This window comes from Odocoileus virginianus, chromosome 17, assembly GCF_023699985.2.
Source record: "Odocoileus virginianus isolate 20LAN1187 ecotype Illinois chromosome 17, Ovbor_1.2, whole genome shotgun sequence".
NCBI lineage: Eukaryota > Metazoa > Chordata > Mammalia > Artiodactyla > Cervidae > Odocoileus > Odocoileus virginianus.
The window spans coordinates 26,223,795-26,238,594 of NC_069690.1; the positions used below are offsets into that span (position 1 = coordinate 26,223,795).

At 51.4% G+C, this 14,800-nt stretch overlaps 2 protein-coding genes and 1 long non-coding RNA gene across 3 annotated transcripts; 1 reads left to right on the top strand and 2 right to left on the bottom strand.

The window, feature by feature from the left end:
- Window positions 1–536: 536 nt before the first annotated feature.
- RNF227 (ring finger protein 227) lies at window positions 537–2,513 on the bottom strand. The gene is made up of 2 exons (XM_070479036.1): window positions 1,929–2,513; window positions 537–1,830 (listed from the first exon to the last, which is right to left on the bottom strand). Exons 1-2 carry the CDS (start codon window positions 2,422–2,424, stop codon window positions 1,775–1,777), a joined length of 552 nt encoding a protein of 183 aa, XP_070335137.1. The 5' UTR covers window positions 2,425–2,513; the 3' UTR covers window positions 537–1,774.
- Window positions 2,443–5,017, top strand: LOC139039071 (uncharacterized). The gene is made up of 3 exons (XR_011492225.1): window positions 2,443–2,530; window positions 2,950–3,158; window positions 4,278–5,017. It is a non-coding gene; the product is annotated as an uncharacterized lncRNA (long non-coding RNA).
- Window positions 5,018–7,338: 2,321 nt separating this feature from the next.
- On the bottom strand, window positions 7,339–14,215 carry KCNAB3 (potassium voltage-gated channel subfamily A regulatory beta subunit 3). The gene is made up of 14 exons (XM_020869080.2): window positions 13,572–14,215; window positions 12,191–12,234; window positions 12,051–12,088; window positions 11,725–11,804; window positions 10,529–10,573; window positions 10,393–10,437; window positions 10,139–10,182; window positions 9,860–9,946; window positions 9,508–9,593; window positions 9,242–9,362; window positions 9,063–9,157; window positions 8,865–8,985; window positions 8,607–8,695; window positions 7,339–8,347 (listed from the first exon to the last, which is right to left on the bottom strand). Exons 1-14 carry the CDS (start codon window positions 13,811–13,813, stop codon window positions 8,270–8,272), a joined length of 1,215 nt encoding a protein of 404 aa, XP_020724739.2. The 5' UTR covers window positions 13,814–14,215; the 3' UTR covers window positions 7,339–8,269.
- Window positions 14,216–14,800: the final 585 nt, after the last annotated feature.

The following is a 14,800-nucleotide window of genomic DNA, read 5'->3' on the forward strand; positions in this document are numbered from 1 at the left end:
AAATTCCAAGGACCCTTTTCCAGCCCTAACCCGGAGGTGATGAGCTCAGTGTGGAGGGTGACAGCAGGATACCTCACAGGCCTCAGGGTGGGACCAGCGAGGCAGGGTTCACTCGACAGAAGTGGAATGGGAGGGGTGCCTGACAAGGTTCACAACTGCCTTCAGTCATCCTTTTGAGCAGCCTTTCCACCTTCAGGTTGTTTAGTTCTGCCAAGAGTCAGTAGAGGTCACTACAGCTTCACAGGTTCAGTTCCCAGTTTGCAGAAGCACACTTCTATTTATTTTATTTTAAAGGAATTGGGGGGGAGGGGCGGCCAAAGATTTGAATTGCTAGACACTGCACCTTGACATGTATTGTTCACTACCAGAGCTTCTTAGAGGCTGAGACCAGACACTTAAATTTTTGAGGCTATTAAAAACTGTAATTCTAACAAGCAATCAGAAAACAGCAGGTTGAAGGCTGAGAAAGGGCTCCCCAAAGAGGGAAAATGTAAACTGAGACATCAGACTTAAGGACAGGAAAAAGGCAAAAACGGTATTAGAAAAATTGAGGTTTATTAGTAAGTTCACATTTTTAAAACTCAGAGGAAAATTCAACACAGTAAACTACGCACACGAAGTTTACATTTCTTCAGTTAATAGTGCCACTTTAGGAACCTTGAATAAAACTATATCATTTATATCAGTTGTGTTTTAAATATTCCAACCACAGATGGTGATATCCTAGATAGTCTAGAACCTGGACTAGTGCTGCTTACATTTTTATTTAAACGGATCACCTGGGATTCCTTGTAAAATGCAGAGTCTGAATCAGTCAGTCTAAACTGAATTCCTGAGATTCTGTACTTCCAACAAGCTCCCAATGATGCTGATGCTGTTGGTCCTTGACTCGTAACTGTACTATCATGAGAGATTAACAGGATTTTTAACTAAAACTCACACCCTAAAATTTGGTTAAGTCCAATTATGGGACACAAGTTTAAAACTGTATTATGAGCATCTTTTTTCAGTAGTGACTGTTTCTTTGGGACTGTAAAGATAACACATAGTATCAAAGGCTTACAATTCAATGCCTTTGCCAAATGGCACTAGCTCCTCTCCTTGATAAGCACTAATGAACTGACTCAGATAAATGCCCTTTGGACCTTCTCATGCCTGCCCTAACTGGTTAAAGGGAGATTCTGAAATGAAGCAAGGCTCTTAACCTCATAGGTAGGGATGCATCTTGATAATTTTAGAAACAGTACTGGGGATGAGGAAACAGTAGGCATACCAATGGAGGAGGGTAGGGAGGGTACAATGTATTTTTCTCACTTCTCTTAGGTGCTAGAGAAGTGAGATTAACACGACTTGAAAATCGGCCTCTTCTCTCCCGTTCCATCTTTAAAATCATTGACACAGAATTGCTAAAATGGGACCTGTTGCTCCCACACACCAGAGCTGCCCTGGACAAAAGCCAAAGTCACAGCTAGGGAAACAGTCTGTCTACTTCCCACGAGAACGGAGACTGTTTCCATCATCCCTAAGCCACTCCATCCTGAATACGCAAGGCTGGCACAGACAGTCAGACGGGGGCGATTCGCCTAGGAGCCTCTGCAGCGCAGTATTAACACCTCCCAGGGCGTTCCTTCCTGCCCTTGGCTCACCTCCCTCATCCATGCCAATCCAGGATGTGACGGGGGGTAGGTAGTCTTGGCATCAGACCCCTGTACTACAGCGCGCCACGAGAACGCAGCTCCCACCTTTCTTCTGCCGTTGCTTTAGAGTTCCCCGGTTACGGCGTGCAGCGGGTCATGTGGGCCAAGTCCTTGACCTCCGGACAGTACAGCACTGGGGGAAAGGAGGACGGTTAAGGTCAGTGGAAAGACGCAGCTGAACCCGGCGTTCCCTGGTGCTCCCCCTCCACGGCCTCTCCGGTGGCCCCTCACCGTTGCTAGGCAGTGGGCGCCGCCACCCGAGCGCGGGCACCAGCACCTGGGCCCAGAGCCGCCGAAGCACGCGCCACCCTGCGCTCCTAGGCCCCGCCCCTTTCTCGCTCTCCTTTTCCTCGTCATCGGCCTCTCGGTTCGCGTCGCCACCCGCCTCATCAGATTCGCGCCTGAGTTTTGCCTCCAAGCGCGACCATAAGTCCGGGTCGACAGATATCTCCGCGACCCCGCCGCGCGGGAGTGGGGTGGGCGCGCGACAAAAGGGGCACGTGACGAGGCGGCGCAGGCGCACCACGCGCGCCGCCACCCCGCCACCGTCGCCGCGCGCCGCCAGCTCGCGCAGGCATGCGGTGCAGAGCGTGTGGCCGCAGCGGGCGCGCGCCGTCCCGGGCAGGCGGCGGGGCGCGCGGTCCCCGAGGTTGAAAGGCCGGTAGCAGATATTGCAGTCCAGCTCGCCGCGCTCTGGAAGAGACGGCACCCTCACCAAGAGCTGCATCTTGCCCGCCGCGGACCTGAGAGCGTCACTCACGAAACCAGCTCCGTGATAGATCTAGCGGGCCCGTCCTGGGGCCCGCCCCGCGGCCGCTCGCTCCTTTTAAATAGTGAGACCCCGCCCCTTCGCGACGTCACGTCGCAGTCAGGCCCCTCCCCGCGGTGGCACGCGCGTGGGTGGTGGAGGTGCGAGGTCCGGAATGCCAGCCTCGGCGAAGCTGGGGGCGGGGAGGTGGCCCAGGTGGTGCCTGGACTGGGGACGGGGAGGTGCGGCACCTCCAGCTCCAGGCACGCCTTCCTTAATGCCCCCACGCAGCGCCAGCTCTCCTTAATTGTACTCTGTGCAAAGCCCCAGCTACTGAGCCTGAGCCCTCAATCACTGGCACGGGTTTCTCAGGCTCTTTCACAACATACTTCCTAAGCCAGTGACACTGCCCTTTCTGCCCAATTTTTAGAAGGCCCCGGGCGTTTGAGCAGACGCTGAGCTCCATTGCCCTTACCATATTCAACCTCCCTGTGTTCTTGTAAGGCTGGCTTCCCAAATTTTATTCTCCTCAAACTGTTGAACTCCCAGCCGACGTCTCAACCTAAGAAGGGCCCTAGATACCAAGATCCAGGCCCAGGAATGCTGGGAATCTTCTCCTTCCTGAGTAGCCAGGCCTGGACGCCCACGCACCATGATGGCTCCAGCAAAGCAGCGCCGCCTAAACTCTGACTCGGGTCTGACTTCCGCCACGGGTAAACAGGACATAACATAGTATTCACAGCCCACGTTCCCTCTTGGTGCGGCACCCACCCCCAGCTCCTTCCTCACCCGCCTGGACCCACAGTCTAGGCACTGTTGTGGAGGTTCATAGGACAGAGCCTAGACCCAGTTTACCAGTTGTGATGCTTTGAGCAAGTTACCTAACTCCGCTGGGCCTTGGCTTTCTCATCTATAAAATATGGATGATAGTAGGATTGAATCAGCTTACATATGTAAGGTGCTTAGAATGATGCCTGGCACACAGTAAACACATATTAGCTGCTATTATTATTTTATGCCCTCTCCTATATTGTGTTCACTTTAACTTCTTGGCACCCAACATATTCTTTTCTTTTCCTTTTTTTTTTTTTTCCTGCCACAACCGCGGGGCATTCAGGATCTTACGGTCCCCAACCAGGGATCGAATCCTCACCCCATTCAGTGGAAGTGCAGGGCTTAACCACTGATGGTCCAGGCACAACATTCTCAACCCCTATTTCTTTTGGTAAACACAAGATGGGATTCTCCACACTCATGGCATTTACTGGCTGTAACAGGCAATGTAAAGCTGGTTTTTAAAAACTAGATTCTTTAAAACCTTAGAGGGCAATCTTTTGTGAGAAGATATATCATTATTTTTAATTATTTTATATCTTTTCAGAACTAAGTTTTATTGTCTTGTGGTTACTTGGAGGAAGCTATTCATTCCAGTGATGCTGTCATAACTCAAATTTGGGGGAACTTCTTTTTATAATGGTGCTTAGAGATCTCACATCTTTTAATATCTTCAGTTGGTGATTAAGTCTTTTAAGGTAAATTTGACTGTATAAATGCTCCTAAAGTGGTAGACAGCCAAAGCCCTTCTAGCTCTAGGCCTGGAATATCCAGTCACCTGCTCAGCTTCCTTTCTTGTTTATCAAGAATCCAAAATGATGATCTCCCCATCTAAAACAACATCCCTTCCAAGTTTCTTATCTTTTTACCCAACACCAGAAACCTAGGTGTCAAACCTAGATCCCTTCCTTGAATTCATGTTCCTTTACCTCCCTTATCACTAGGCCTGGTACATTTTGCTTCCTAAAATTAATTCATCTGCTTTTCTCTACTTCCAGTATACCACCCTGGTTCAAGCTGCCATCATCTCTTCTGCCATCAGAAGCCTCTTCACCAGTTTGTCCACAGTTGTTCTGGCCTTCTGCAGACTTCTCTTCACACTGCTTACAGTAATCTTTCCAAAACTCAAGCCTAATTATGTCCTACCATATATCCCTTCCATTCCTGTTAAAATCTGCCTGCAATGCAGAAGACCCAGGTTTGATTCCTGGGTTGGGAAGATCCCTGGAGAAGGAAATGGCAACCCCCCTCCAGTATTCTTGCCTCCCATGGGAGAATCCCATGGACAAAAGAGCCTGGCAGGCTACAGTTCATGGGGTCGTAAGAGTCAGACATGACTTAGCGACTAAACCACCACCACCACATATCCCTTCCATTCCTGTTAAAAACAAAAACTTCTACAGCAGGTGGTCCAGTGGCTAAGACTCTGAGCTCCCAGTGCAGAGGGCCTGGGTTCGATCCCTGGTCAGGGAATTAGATCCCACATGCCATAACTAAAGAAAGATCTTTGTGCAACTAAAGCTCATGCATGCCTCAACTAAGACCTGGCGCAGCCAAATAAATATATAAACATTTTTTAAACAACAAACTTTTAATGCAGTCGTGGTTTAATACCCCCAAATTCCTAAGATATATGACTTTGCTGCTTCTCCCATCAAGAATTGGGATCTGTTCCTTCTCCCTTGAACCTGGGCTCACCTCATGACTTGCGTTGACTAATAAAATGTGGCAAGAATGATGATGTGTGAGTTCTGGAGCATCATTCCTTCAGAGACCTTATGGCTTCTGCCTTTGTCCCTTTGGAACACTGCCCTGAGACCACCATGTAAGGAAGTTTGCTGGCGAATGAAGCCACTTGGAGAAGGGAGGAGCCCCAGTCAACAGCCAGCACTAATGGCCAGGTGTACCAGTAAGGTCATTGGATTTTCCTGTTTAGCTGCTCTGTGGGCATGCAGCCACGTGAACGAGCCCAGGTGAAAACACCAGAAGACGCTCCCAGCCAATCCACAGAATCGTGGAGTAAAAATAATTTTTAAATATTCCTTTAAGCCACTAAATTTGGGGGTGATCTGTTGTGTATCAAGATAACTGATTTTGAGGGTTTCCTACTGTCCTTAGGATAAATATAATATGCTGAAGTGCCCTACAAGGCCAAACATGCTCTGAAACCACCAAGTCTCACATTCTGCTTGCCTTTCTTCTTTAGACATTCAGCCTTTGGAGACCTCTGACTTGTCTGTTTGTTTCCCCCACAAGGTTTTCCCGTGTGCTTCCCCTAACCTTCTTGCTTTCACCGTAGCAACACCTACTCATCCTTCAGCTCTCTTTGCAGCCTCACCATGTCAGATACTCACTGTTCACTCTGGTAACACCAGTGCTTTCCTCTGGACTTCGGACAACCTAAGTTTGAGTGTGTGTTTGGGGTTACTTTGCCTTCCCCATCTGTAAACTCCACAAAGGTTGCTGAGCCAGGTTTTGTTCACCACTGTGTCCCGGTGCTGTACCATAGTAGGACCCAATAGATAAGTTCTACTAATGAATGAGGTGAATGATAAATATGGTATGTGAGGGAATTAGCTAGTGGTCCAGTGGTTAGGACTTGGTGCTTTCACTGCCCAGGGAAGCCTTGGGTCAGGGAACTAAAATCCCACAAGAGGAGCAGCATGGCATATATATATATATATTTAGTTAACAAGGTGTGACAATAAAGGAAGGTTTCTTACAAGGGGTTTCTAACGGCCTCTGAAAGTAATTTTAAGAGGACTTTTAAAAAATGTGTTGAGCAATGAAGGAGGCATTAAATGAAGGAGGTTCATGACCCTCCAAGGTAACTATTTAAGGAGAGCACCATTTTGAATTTATAAATTGTCCTATGTTTGTTACAGAATAACTAAGCTTAGTTTAGTCATACATTTTACCTTTTTGTTTCCTCCACAGTCTTCCCAAATGAGTGGGAGATGATAGGAGTGGATGTAAGTGTTCATTAGTTGATCCGGTTGGTTGCTAATCCAGTAAATGGCATGCTGCTGACTTCTCTCTTTTGGAAATTGGTTTTACTTTGCTCTCCCAGCTTCAGGATCAAGGAAGGGTGAGGATGGGAAGAAGGGAGATGGTAAGGTTATATTTTAAGGAAGGAAGAGCTCATCCTCCCCTGCCTTGTGATCATTAAAGGGTTGTAACTTTCCACCCACTTTCTGTCCCAGGGAAATCAGAGTTCTTTAGGGAAGAGTAAGGGTAAGTATCTGACATAATCCCATTTGATCCTGCTTTACTGCCACTCTCACACCTGATCTTTCACTTGTTTTCTTTTTATAACAGCTCTCTTCTCTCTCTCTCTGCATCATTTCAACCATAGACCAGTTTTCATTTTACCTCTCCTTCCCCAAATCCTCCATCTCAGAACAGTGCCTCCCACGCAGTCACAAGAAAACCACCCACAGTTTTTTGGATAGTGTGGGTATTAGGCTTCTCAGGTGGCACCAGTGGTAAAGAACCTGCCTGCCAATGTAGGAGATGTAAGAAACACAGGTTCAATCCCTGGGTCAGGAAGAACCCCTGGAGGAGGAAATGGCAATCCACTTCAGTATTTTGCCTAAGAAACACAGGTTTGATCTCTGGGTCAGGAAGAATCCCTGGAGGAGAAAATGGCAATCCACTTCATTATTTTGCCTGGAGAACCCCATGGACAGAAGAGCCTGGCAGGCTATGGTCCCTAGGGTTCCAAAGAGTCAGCCATGGCTGAAGCAACTTGGCATGCACTGGGTATCAGGAAAGAGGGAAATAAGACCCTTGGCTAATATAACTTTTCAAAACAAAACAAGAATAAGAGTGTCAGAGGGAGGAGCAACACAGCTATGAAAGCAGACCTCTAGGTTCCAAGGCATGTGGTGACTGAAAGAAGAAAACCGGTCTTTGATGACAGCAGTGGCTAGGAGCAAGGTGCCCGGGTCACTAAGGTCCATGAGCAGTGGAGAGGAAGAGTCCTGGAGGGGCTAGGGAGTCAAACAGGTGAGGCTGCGAGCCTAACACTCAGCCCCCAGCAACTTCAGACACAGTAAGTGATGATCAAGCTGAGATTTTATTTACAGTTCCCTGGGAAGTCTTGCACAAGAGGGGCCATCATTATTGCTTTAAGATTATTGCCAGGAGGAAGACACAGTCTTCCCCTGCCAGGTAGGAAGTCCTGCTCAAGGCTCAAAGGTTTATCCCCAGACCTTTTATGTTGGCCCCATTTCCCTGACGTGACCTAAAGGCTGTCACTGTTTTCTGCGAAGTGAGGCCCAGTGTGCTTTCCAAGGTCTTCCCTGGCCACTTCCGCCAGGATACTGTATACACTGGCCATCAAATTTCCCTCACCGGTGCTTTGCTACTGCACTCCCCACTCTACCCTTCTCCCCAAGAACAAAGCATCAATACGAATTCTAGTTTTACGCCCTTCTCCACCTCCTGGCTGAGGCAGGGTCCCGGTTTCCCAAAAGTCATCATTTACTTCCTGCCAGGACCAGCCTGGCTTCCTTTGTAAAGAATTTAAGAGTCCCATTTCCTTTTTTCCAGGTGACACCACAACTCGCTTCTTATTAGAACTCACAACTCCTTGATGACATTTCAAGGGCCGCTTTCGAGGTACTCTGCAATGGGTCTTGTATATGCCTTTTTGTTTTTCCCTGGACCTCGGCGATTAGGGGAAGAGAGAAGGAGCGAGACCAAGTCGCAGAGAGGTGACGGCCCAGTAGCTCATGCCCAGGATTAGCAGAAAGGCCTAGGTGGACGTAGCAGGGGGCGGCGGACTACTTTCCCTCTCAAGCCCCACTGCGGGAGGATATGGCTTTGTTCATGCTATCGCTACTCGAAGCTGGAACTCGCTAGTGGGCGGGGCCGCCCTGTCTCGGCCGCTGCGTGGAGGGATCCGGAGCGGGAGGGAGGCAGAGGCGGGGACGCGTTTCTGGGGGATGCAGCGGCTCAGGGATTGGGTTCCTGCGTCCCTGGTGGACTACTTCTTGGGATGTGGCTTGTTGCCTAGGAGTCCGTCTATCTCCATCACCGTCTGCGGGGTCAGCTGACTCAGCACCTGGAATTGAATGGGGTGAATGGGGGTACATGCAGGGTCCTTGAAAGAGGGCAGGAGGTTCGAGGACCCGGGGAGCCTCACAGCAAGGCCTAGTCACAGCTGTGCTTCTGCTTTACCTTCTCGCCCTGGGACCACTCATTTGCAAATTGAGACCTTGTAGTGGGTGACTCACCTCAGGCCCATTCTGGGTTGGACATCAAGGTCTTGACTGCTGGGGAAGGGGACAGAGATGAGCTCTGGCTCTGAGTCTCTCGCTCACCTGCAGGGCGCCCAGGTGCTCCACCAGCTGCTCCACACTGGACACCCCCAGCAAGACCGAGCTGACCCCCTCACTGCGGAGACACCACGCTGGGGCCGAGAAGGAAAAAGAGAGAGAACTGGTGGGAAACAGTGAACACCCAGACTTCAGAGGGGTCTCTGAGGAAGAAGGACCGATCCAGAAACAAACCAGTCTGTGGTTTGGTAGCTCTTAGGTGGAGACAGGGACCCTGTAGGTCCAGGGCTGGCAGTGTCTCACCAATAGCAAGCTGCGCCACAGTGCAGCCCAGCTGGTGAGCGATGGGGAGAAGGTCCATGACTTTGGCTTGTTGTTTCTTGCCATCCTCACTTTGCACTTTGTCTTTGTGCCACTGGTAGCCCTGGAGGCCAAGGAGATTCATCAAAAGACTACTTCTCACTCAGTCCACTCCTGCCATCCCGAGCCCCCAGATCTCACCTTGATGGTGACCCTGCAGGTATCTGGGACTCGCCCATCATACTTGCTAGTGATGAGGCCACAGGCCAGAGGGGACCAGGTGACTGAGCCAACACCTAAGACGGAGAGGACCAGATGTGGGAAGGGGATCTCAGTGATGGTGAGGCCGAGGGAAAGGCAGGGATGAGGGGACTGCGAACCAATCTTGTGGTAGAGCTCTGGCAGCTGCATCTCCACCTTCTCTCTCTGAAACAGATGGTGCTCAGCTTGTTCACACACTGGAGGGATCAGATTGAACTGTCTGGCCATGGAGTAGGCCTCCTGGGTTGGGGCGGAGAAGAGACAGGGGTCAGAGCAGTCCTTCCATTGTCTTCCACTCGCCCTCCTCCAGCAGAGTGGGATTGGGAGTGGCCATGTGAAAGGTGGTAACGAGTTGTGAGATGGGGGCAGTAGGTGGCACACTCACCATGATTTCTGCAGCCCCCCATCGGGATGTCCCCCAGTATAGGGCCAGGCCCTGGTTGATGACGTAGGTCATGGCTCGCACAATCTCTAGGCACATAGGAGAAGGAAAGCTTCACTCTCAGATCCCTGGCATCCTGGGTTCCAGATCTGTAGACCTCCACCTGCCCCACCAAAACCCCACTCATCCTTGTGAGAGGTTGGCATCTGCTCTTCGCTTCCCTCCCTGTCCAAGTCCTGGGGTCTGAGCCTCCACTGTGGAACTTGGGAGACCTCCTGAGCAGGGCCTGGCTTCGGCTGAAGGTTTAAGAAGTGCTCAGTTTTGAAGGGCTGTCAGGGTTGGGGTGCTTCTTTACCCTCCATGGGACTGTTGGGGTCCAAACGATTGGCAAAGACGATGTCCACATATCCCAGCTGGAGGCGCTCCAGGGATCCTCGCAAGCCTGGGGTAAGCACAGGGAGAGGAAGGTAAGCTCTCCAGCTTTAGCTGCCTAAAAATTCAGACCTTACCCCTCTGCCATGGCCACCTAAATCCCAGCTTCCCTATTCAGAGCCTCAGACTTGGAGCTTCAGAGAATATTCCCAACTTCTCTAGCTTCCGTCCTCAGCCAGCTCAGGTTCCCAGCCCCTCTCACCTTCAATGATGTGTTTGCGGCTCAAGCCTCGCTCGGTTTCTCCCCTGTAGGAAAAGACAAGTCAAAGATGAGGTGCATCAAAGATAAGGGACCAGGGCTGGCCTGGAGCCATGAGGAACCAAGGTGGTAGGGGTCCTCACAGGCAGGAGGCAGACCTGGGGGAGCAGGTGCATGGTCTGCTTTCCCCACCCCATCCCATGCACCTTCACACAGTCTGCAGATTTCTCCCCAACTATAGTGAGGCAGCCACTTACTGTCCTCCCCAAAAAATCTTGGTAGTGATGACATAGCTTGATCTCCTGGAGAAAAAGAAATGGGAGACCCAGCCAGAAAAGGATGTGGGGATGATCATGTCCCCAGCAACTCCCCACACCCCCAAACATGTCTTACCTCCAACCTTTGCTCTTGAGGATGTTTCCTAGGGTTATTTCAGCCCTGGAAGGAAAACAAGGCAGAAGCACTGACTCCTCCAAGATGGAATCAGTTTCTTTCCCTCCTCCCACCTTTCCCTTCAACTAATTTCTCCCTTGTAAAATGGACCATGAATGAGAAGCCCATTGGGCCATCAGTCCCATTCTAAACTAAATAAAAAGGGCTCCTGTAAGTAGGGTTATAGTTGTACGTTTTCATTCATTCATTCAACAAATGTCAGTTGTGCAACAGTGAACCAAGCTCTGTTCTGGATGCTGAAGGGCTAGAATAGGATGAGAGACAAGGGACCAACTACAGTGATGCTGAGGAGGATGTCTCATCTGTTTCCAACCATCTGTGTTGCCTTCCCCCTTCTTTTAGTCTCCGAAAAGTCCCACTCAGGTCTTCTCCTGCATTGCAGGCGGATCCTTCACCAGCTGAGCCACCAGGGAAGCCCAAGAATACTGGAATGGGTAGCCCATCCCTTCTCCAGGGGATCTTCCCAACCCAGGAATCAAATGGGGATCTCTTGCATTGCAGCCAGATTCTTTACCAGCTGAGCTACCAGGGAAGCCCGTGTAGGTACTTAAGTGACATGGGAAAGAAGAAGACAAGTTCTATGCAGGGAGGACCCTCCCCGTTGAGCAGCAAATATGGCCTTGTAAACCAGTAATTGATGGAACTGTGTGTCAGAGGGCAAGGTAAAGTGCTTTGGGAGCTGAGGGGGGTAGTGACCAACTTTGGGGAGTTGGGCAAAGGTTTCTTGGGAGAGCTGACATCTGGGACAAGTCTTAATGATAAGCAGAAGAGCTTGCCAGAAGAAGAGACAGGGGTAGGTCATCCAAAGTTTTTATTATTCCCAGTGTGAAGCCATATGTGCTGTGGTTATGGTATGTTTGAAAATTTAGCTTTCTCATCCTCACATAGTTGCACATAACTGGTGTCCAAGAAATATCTGGTTTTATTTTGAATGCACAGTATGCCCTGTTGCCCTCAAAGCTAGAGAGAGACAGATGTTGGGACTATAGTTCCCAACATGCTTTGGGGGCCCATTGGCTGAAAGGCTGGAACTTAGTGATGCTTTAATTCCCAGAGTTCTTCGGGGGGAAACCAAAAAGCCCTGATGTTCTCTCAGCCTTCCAAGTATAACTTAGCTCTTTCACCCCAGTCCTTACTTTCCTGCTGCATACACTTCGGCGGTATCAAACAGGTTTACACCGTGCTCATAGGCTACTGTCAGCACATCCTCTGCTGTCTAGGATGGTGAGAGAAAGAGTTGAAGATCAACCACCAGCCTCTCAGTTACCTTCCTCACTGCACTCTAACCCATCACACCTCCACCTTGGTTGCCACATTCACTTCCCTTTCCCCATCCTCCAGCCTCAAGCCACCATTCTCCATGCTTGTTGTCCAAACCCCTAGCCAAGTCCATTTCCCTCCCGTTTGGGTTCCTTCATTACCCCCTCCCCCTGCTTCTAGGTCCCATCACTTATATCAATACCTCATCTGAGATCTGAGAACCAAATGTGACCCAGGTACCTGCAAGAGAGAAGCCAGGCAAATGAGACCAGAGTGGGGGGAGGGGAGGCAGCCATGAAAGAATGCCTGCCCTTCCCTTAATTCCTCTTCTTTCTAACTCACCTAGGCCAAGGCAGGATACCCGAAGACCAGACTTTCCTAGGTTCCTGCAGGACACAGAAGCAGCAGGAAGGGGTGGAGCCTCCATTAGGGACATAGATTATCAGCCTCCAGCTTCTCTCATTGCAGACTGAGATGCCCTCAGGGTGTCTCAGGCCAAAGAAACTAGACTCAGTGGGCCCACTAAGTTGGTCAGTGCCAGGGCCATAGAATAAGTGAACAAATAGTAAGTGTTCCTCTGGAGCCATGGTCCAGTGCCTCTGTTCCCTCTTATCACACTGAAGATGTGCTGCCTGCCTAACGCTGCTTCTGGTGTGTCCTGGGTTCATTTGAGTCATCTCTGGGATGTGTGGAGTTGGGGTAGAGGGTGGCTGGGAGGAATGGGACTGACTAATTATGATGAGTTTGTGAAAATAGATCCTCAACAGAGTGCTATGCTAAAGGGCAGACACTGGGGTGGAAGGGGGTAAACCAAGTCAAGTTCAGCGTTCAGGCAGGCAAGGGTCCTTGAATAGGCTAGGCAGACGGGCCTCCAACAAAGGCAAGTAGGACACCTGGGTGGGGAGTTTGAGAGGAAAGACCAGTTCTCCCCCTTTTTTCTACTCACTCTGCTCCTGTTGGTTTGTGAAGTCTGTCTTCAAACCAGAGAGCCCCCTCCTCCCCGCCCCCACCCCCATCCAGGTACTCCACTCAGCTTCCCAATCAGGGCTGCCATATGGAAGGGATCAAATTCCTCAAGTGACAAAACCAGTTCAGATCAGGGACCTCTGCTGACTCCTGAGCAGGAGCCCCTCCCCTGTCCCCTACTGGTAGTCCTGAGAGCTAAGCGGTTCTCGGTTCTCGGAGATCAAGTCGGTTACATTTCATTCCACCTTCCCCACCTCGGCATGGGCTTGAGAGATGTAGTGCATCCTTTGGAGGGCCCCACTTCCCTTCCCACCAAGAAAGAGTGCAGGAAACCTTGGGGTATGTGGGGGCGGTATCTGGGTCAGGCACCCTGAGCAGGCCAGAGTGAGAAGCTGTTTCCTTCCCCCCTCTTCCCAGGACACGACCCAAGGACACCATCCCAGCAGGGTGGGGTGATGTGCAGCCTGGAGATCTGCGTTTCCCTGGCCTTCCTGTGAGTAAGGAGGAGCATCCCTTGGGTCTGACAGGCCTGGTCAACCTCAGTAAACTTGATTTTCTACTAGGCAGGGGAATGGACAGAGAGCAAAAAAAAAGAAAAGAAAAGGACCGTGTAAGGGAGTGTCAGCGATGGGAAGTAGAGATGGAATGAGCCGAGACCTTCTTAGTGAAGTTTGAGGGGGGTCCTGGCAGCATCCTAGGAAGCCTCTGGGGTCAGGAAAGGGAGCAGATGTGGCGGGCGACCAGGCCACCCCCATACCTGTATTTCATGCCAGTGCCTCGGCCGGTGCTCTCTCGGAGGGCCCCAGCAGGCGCTGGGGGTCGGGGGACCACGGCGGCCCGGGCCTTAGGGCCCGACCCTCCTCCCCCTGGAGGGTTCCCATGCCCCGCGCCGACCGGCCCGCCGTTACCGCCCCCGGGGCCCGGCCGGGGTCCACACAGACGGTCCTCACTGCTCCGGCTGCGAAGGTTCTGCTCAGTACATGCGATAGACACCTGCATGCCGGCCGGCCAAGGCCGGGGAGGGGGCTCCGAGGGGGTGGGAAGAAGAGGGAACCGGGAAGCTCGAGGGGAGACCCCCGAGGGTGTAGTGGCGCGAGCTCCGGGAGAGCGGGAAGGCTGAGGAGGTTGCGGCGGGAGCTGCCAGGCAGGATCGGGCCCGTGCGGGCGGGCTGCTGGAGGTCGCGGGGTTTGCGGCGAAGAGGAGAAACGCGGGGGGCGCCACGAGTGGAGCGATTAGGATTCGGGGGCACTGGCGCGGAGAGGAGAGGGAGAAATGGACGAGGGTGAAGGTCGTGGGCGATTCTCGGAGGGTAGGAACTTAGGGACAAGGAGGGGGCGGAAGAAAGATGCCACCTCTGCCCAAAGCGCAGCGGGACCCGCTAGGCTCCCAGCCGCGTCGGCAGCCAGCCCAGCTAATCAACATGCATGCACCGCCCCCTCATCTGCATAAAACCGCCCGCCTCCCAGCCCGAACCTGCCGCTTATCTGCATAAGCCTCACCTTCCGGAGCGCTGCAGATTGAGTGTTTCATGGGCTCTTAGCAACCTGGGAGCAGCACCCGGAGGGTGGTTCTACTCTCTGGACCCCGAGGCCGATCGGTCTTCCACCACCCCAGTGGTTTTCAATCCGGGAGATATTTTGTCCTCTGGGGGACATTTGGCAAGGTCCGGAGACATTTTTTTTGGTTTGGTTTTTGCCTTGATGCATGTGGGATCTTAGTTCCCTGACCAGGGATTGAACCCATACCCCCTGCAACGTAAGCATATAGTCTTAACCACTGGACCACCAGGGAAATCCCTGGAGACATTTTTTTACTGTCACTACCTGAGGGGACATTTGGCAAGGTCTGGAGATATTTTCTGACTGTCACGACTGGGACGCGGGCGTGCACGCACGTGTGTGTGTGTGTGTGTGTGATGTGCTACCAGCATTTAGTGAGTGGCAGCAAAGGAAATGGCAATCCACTCTGGTATTCTTGCCTGGGAA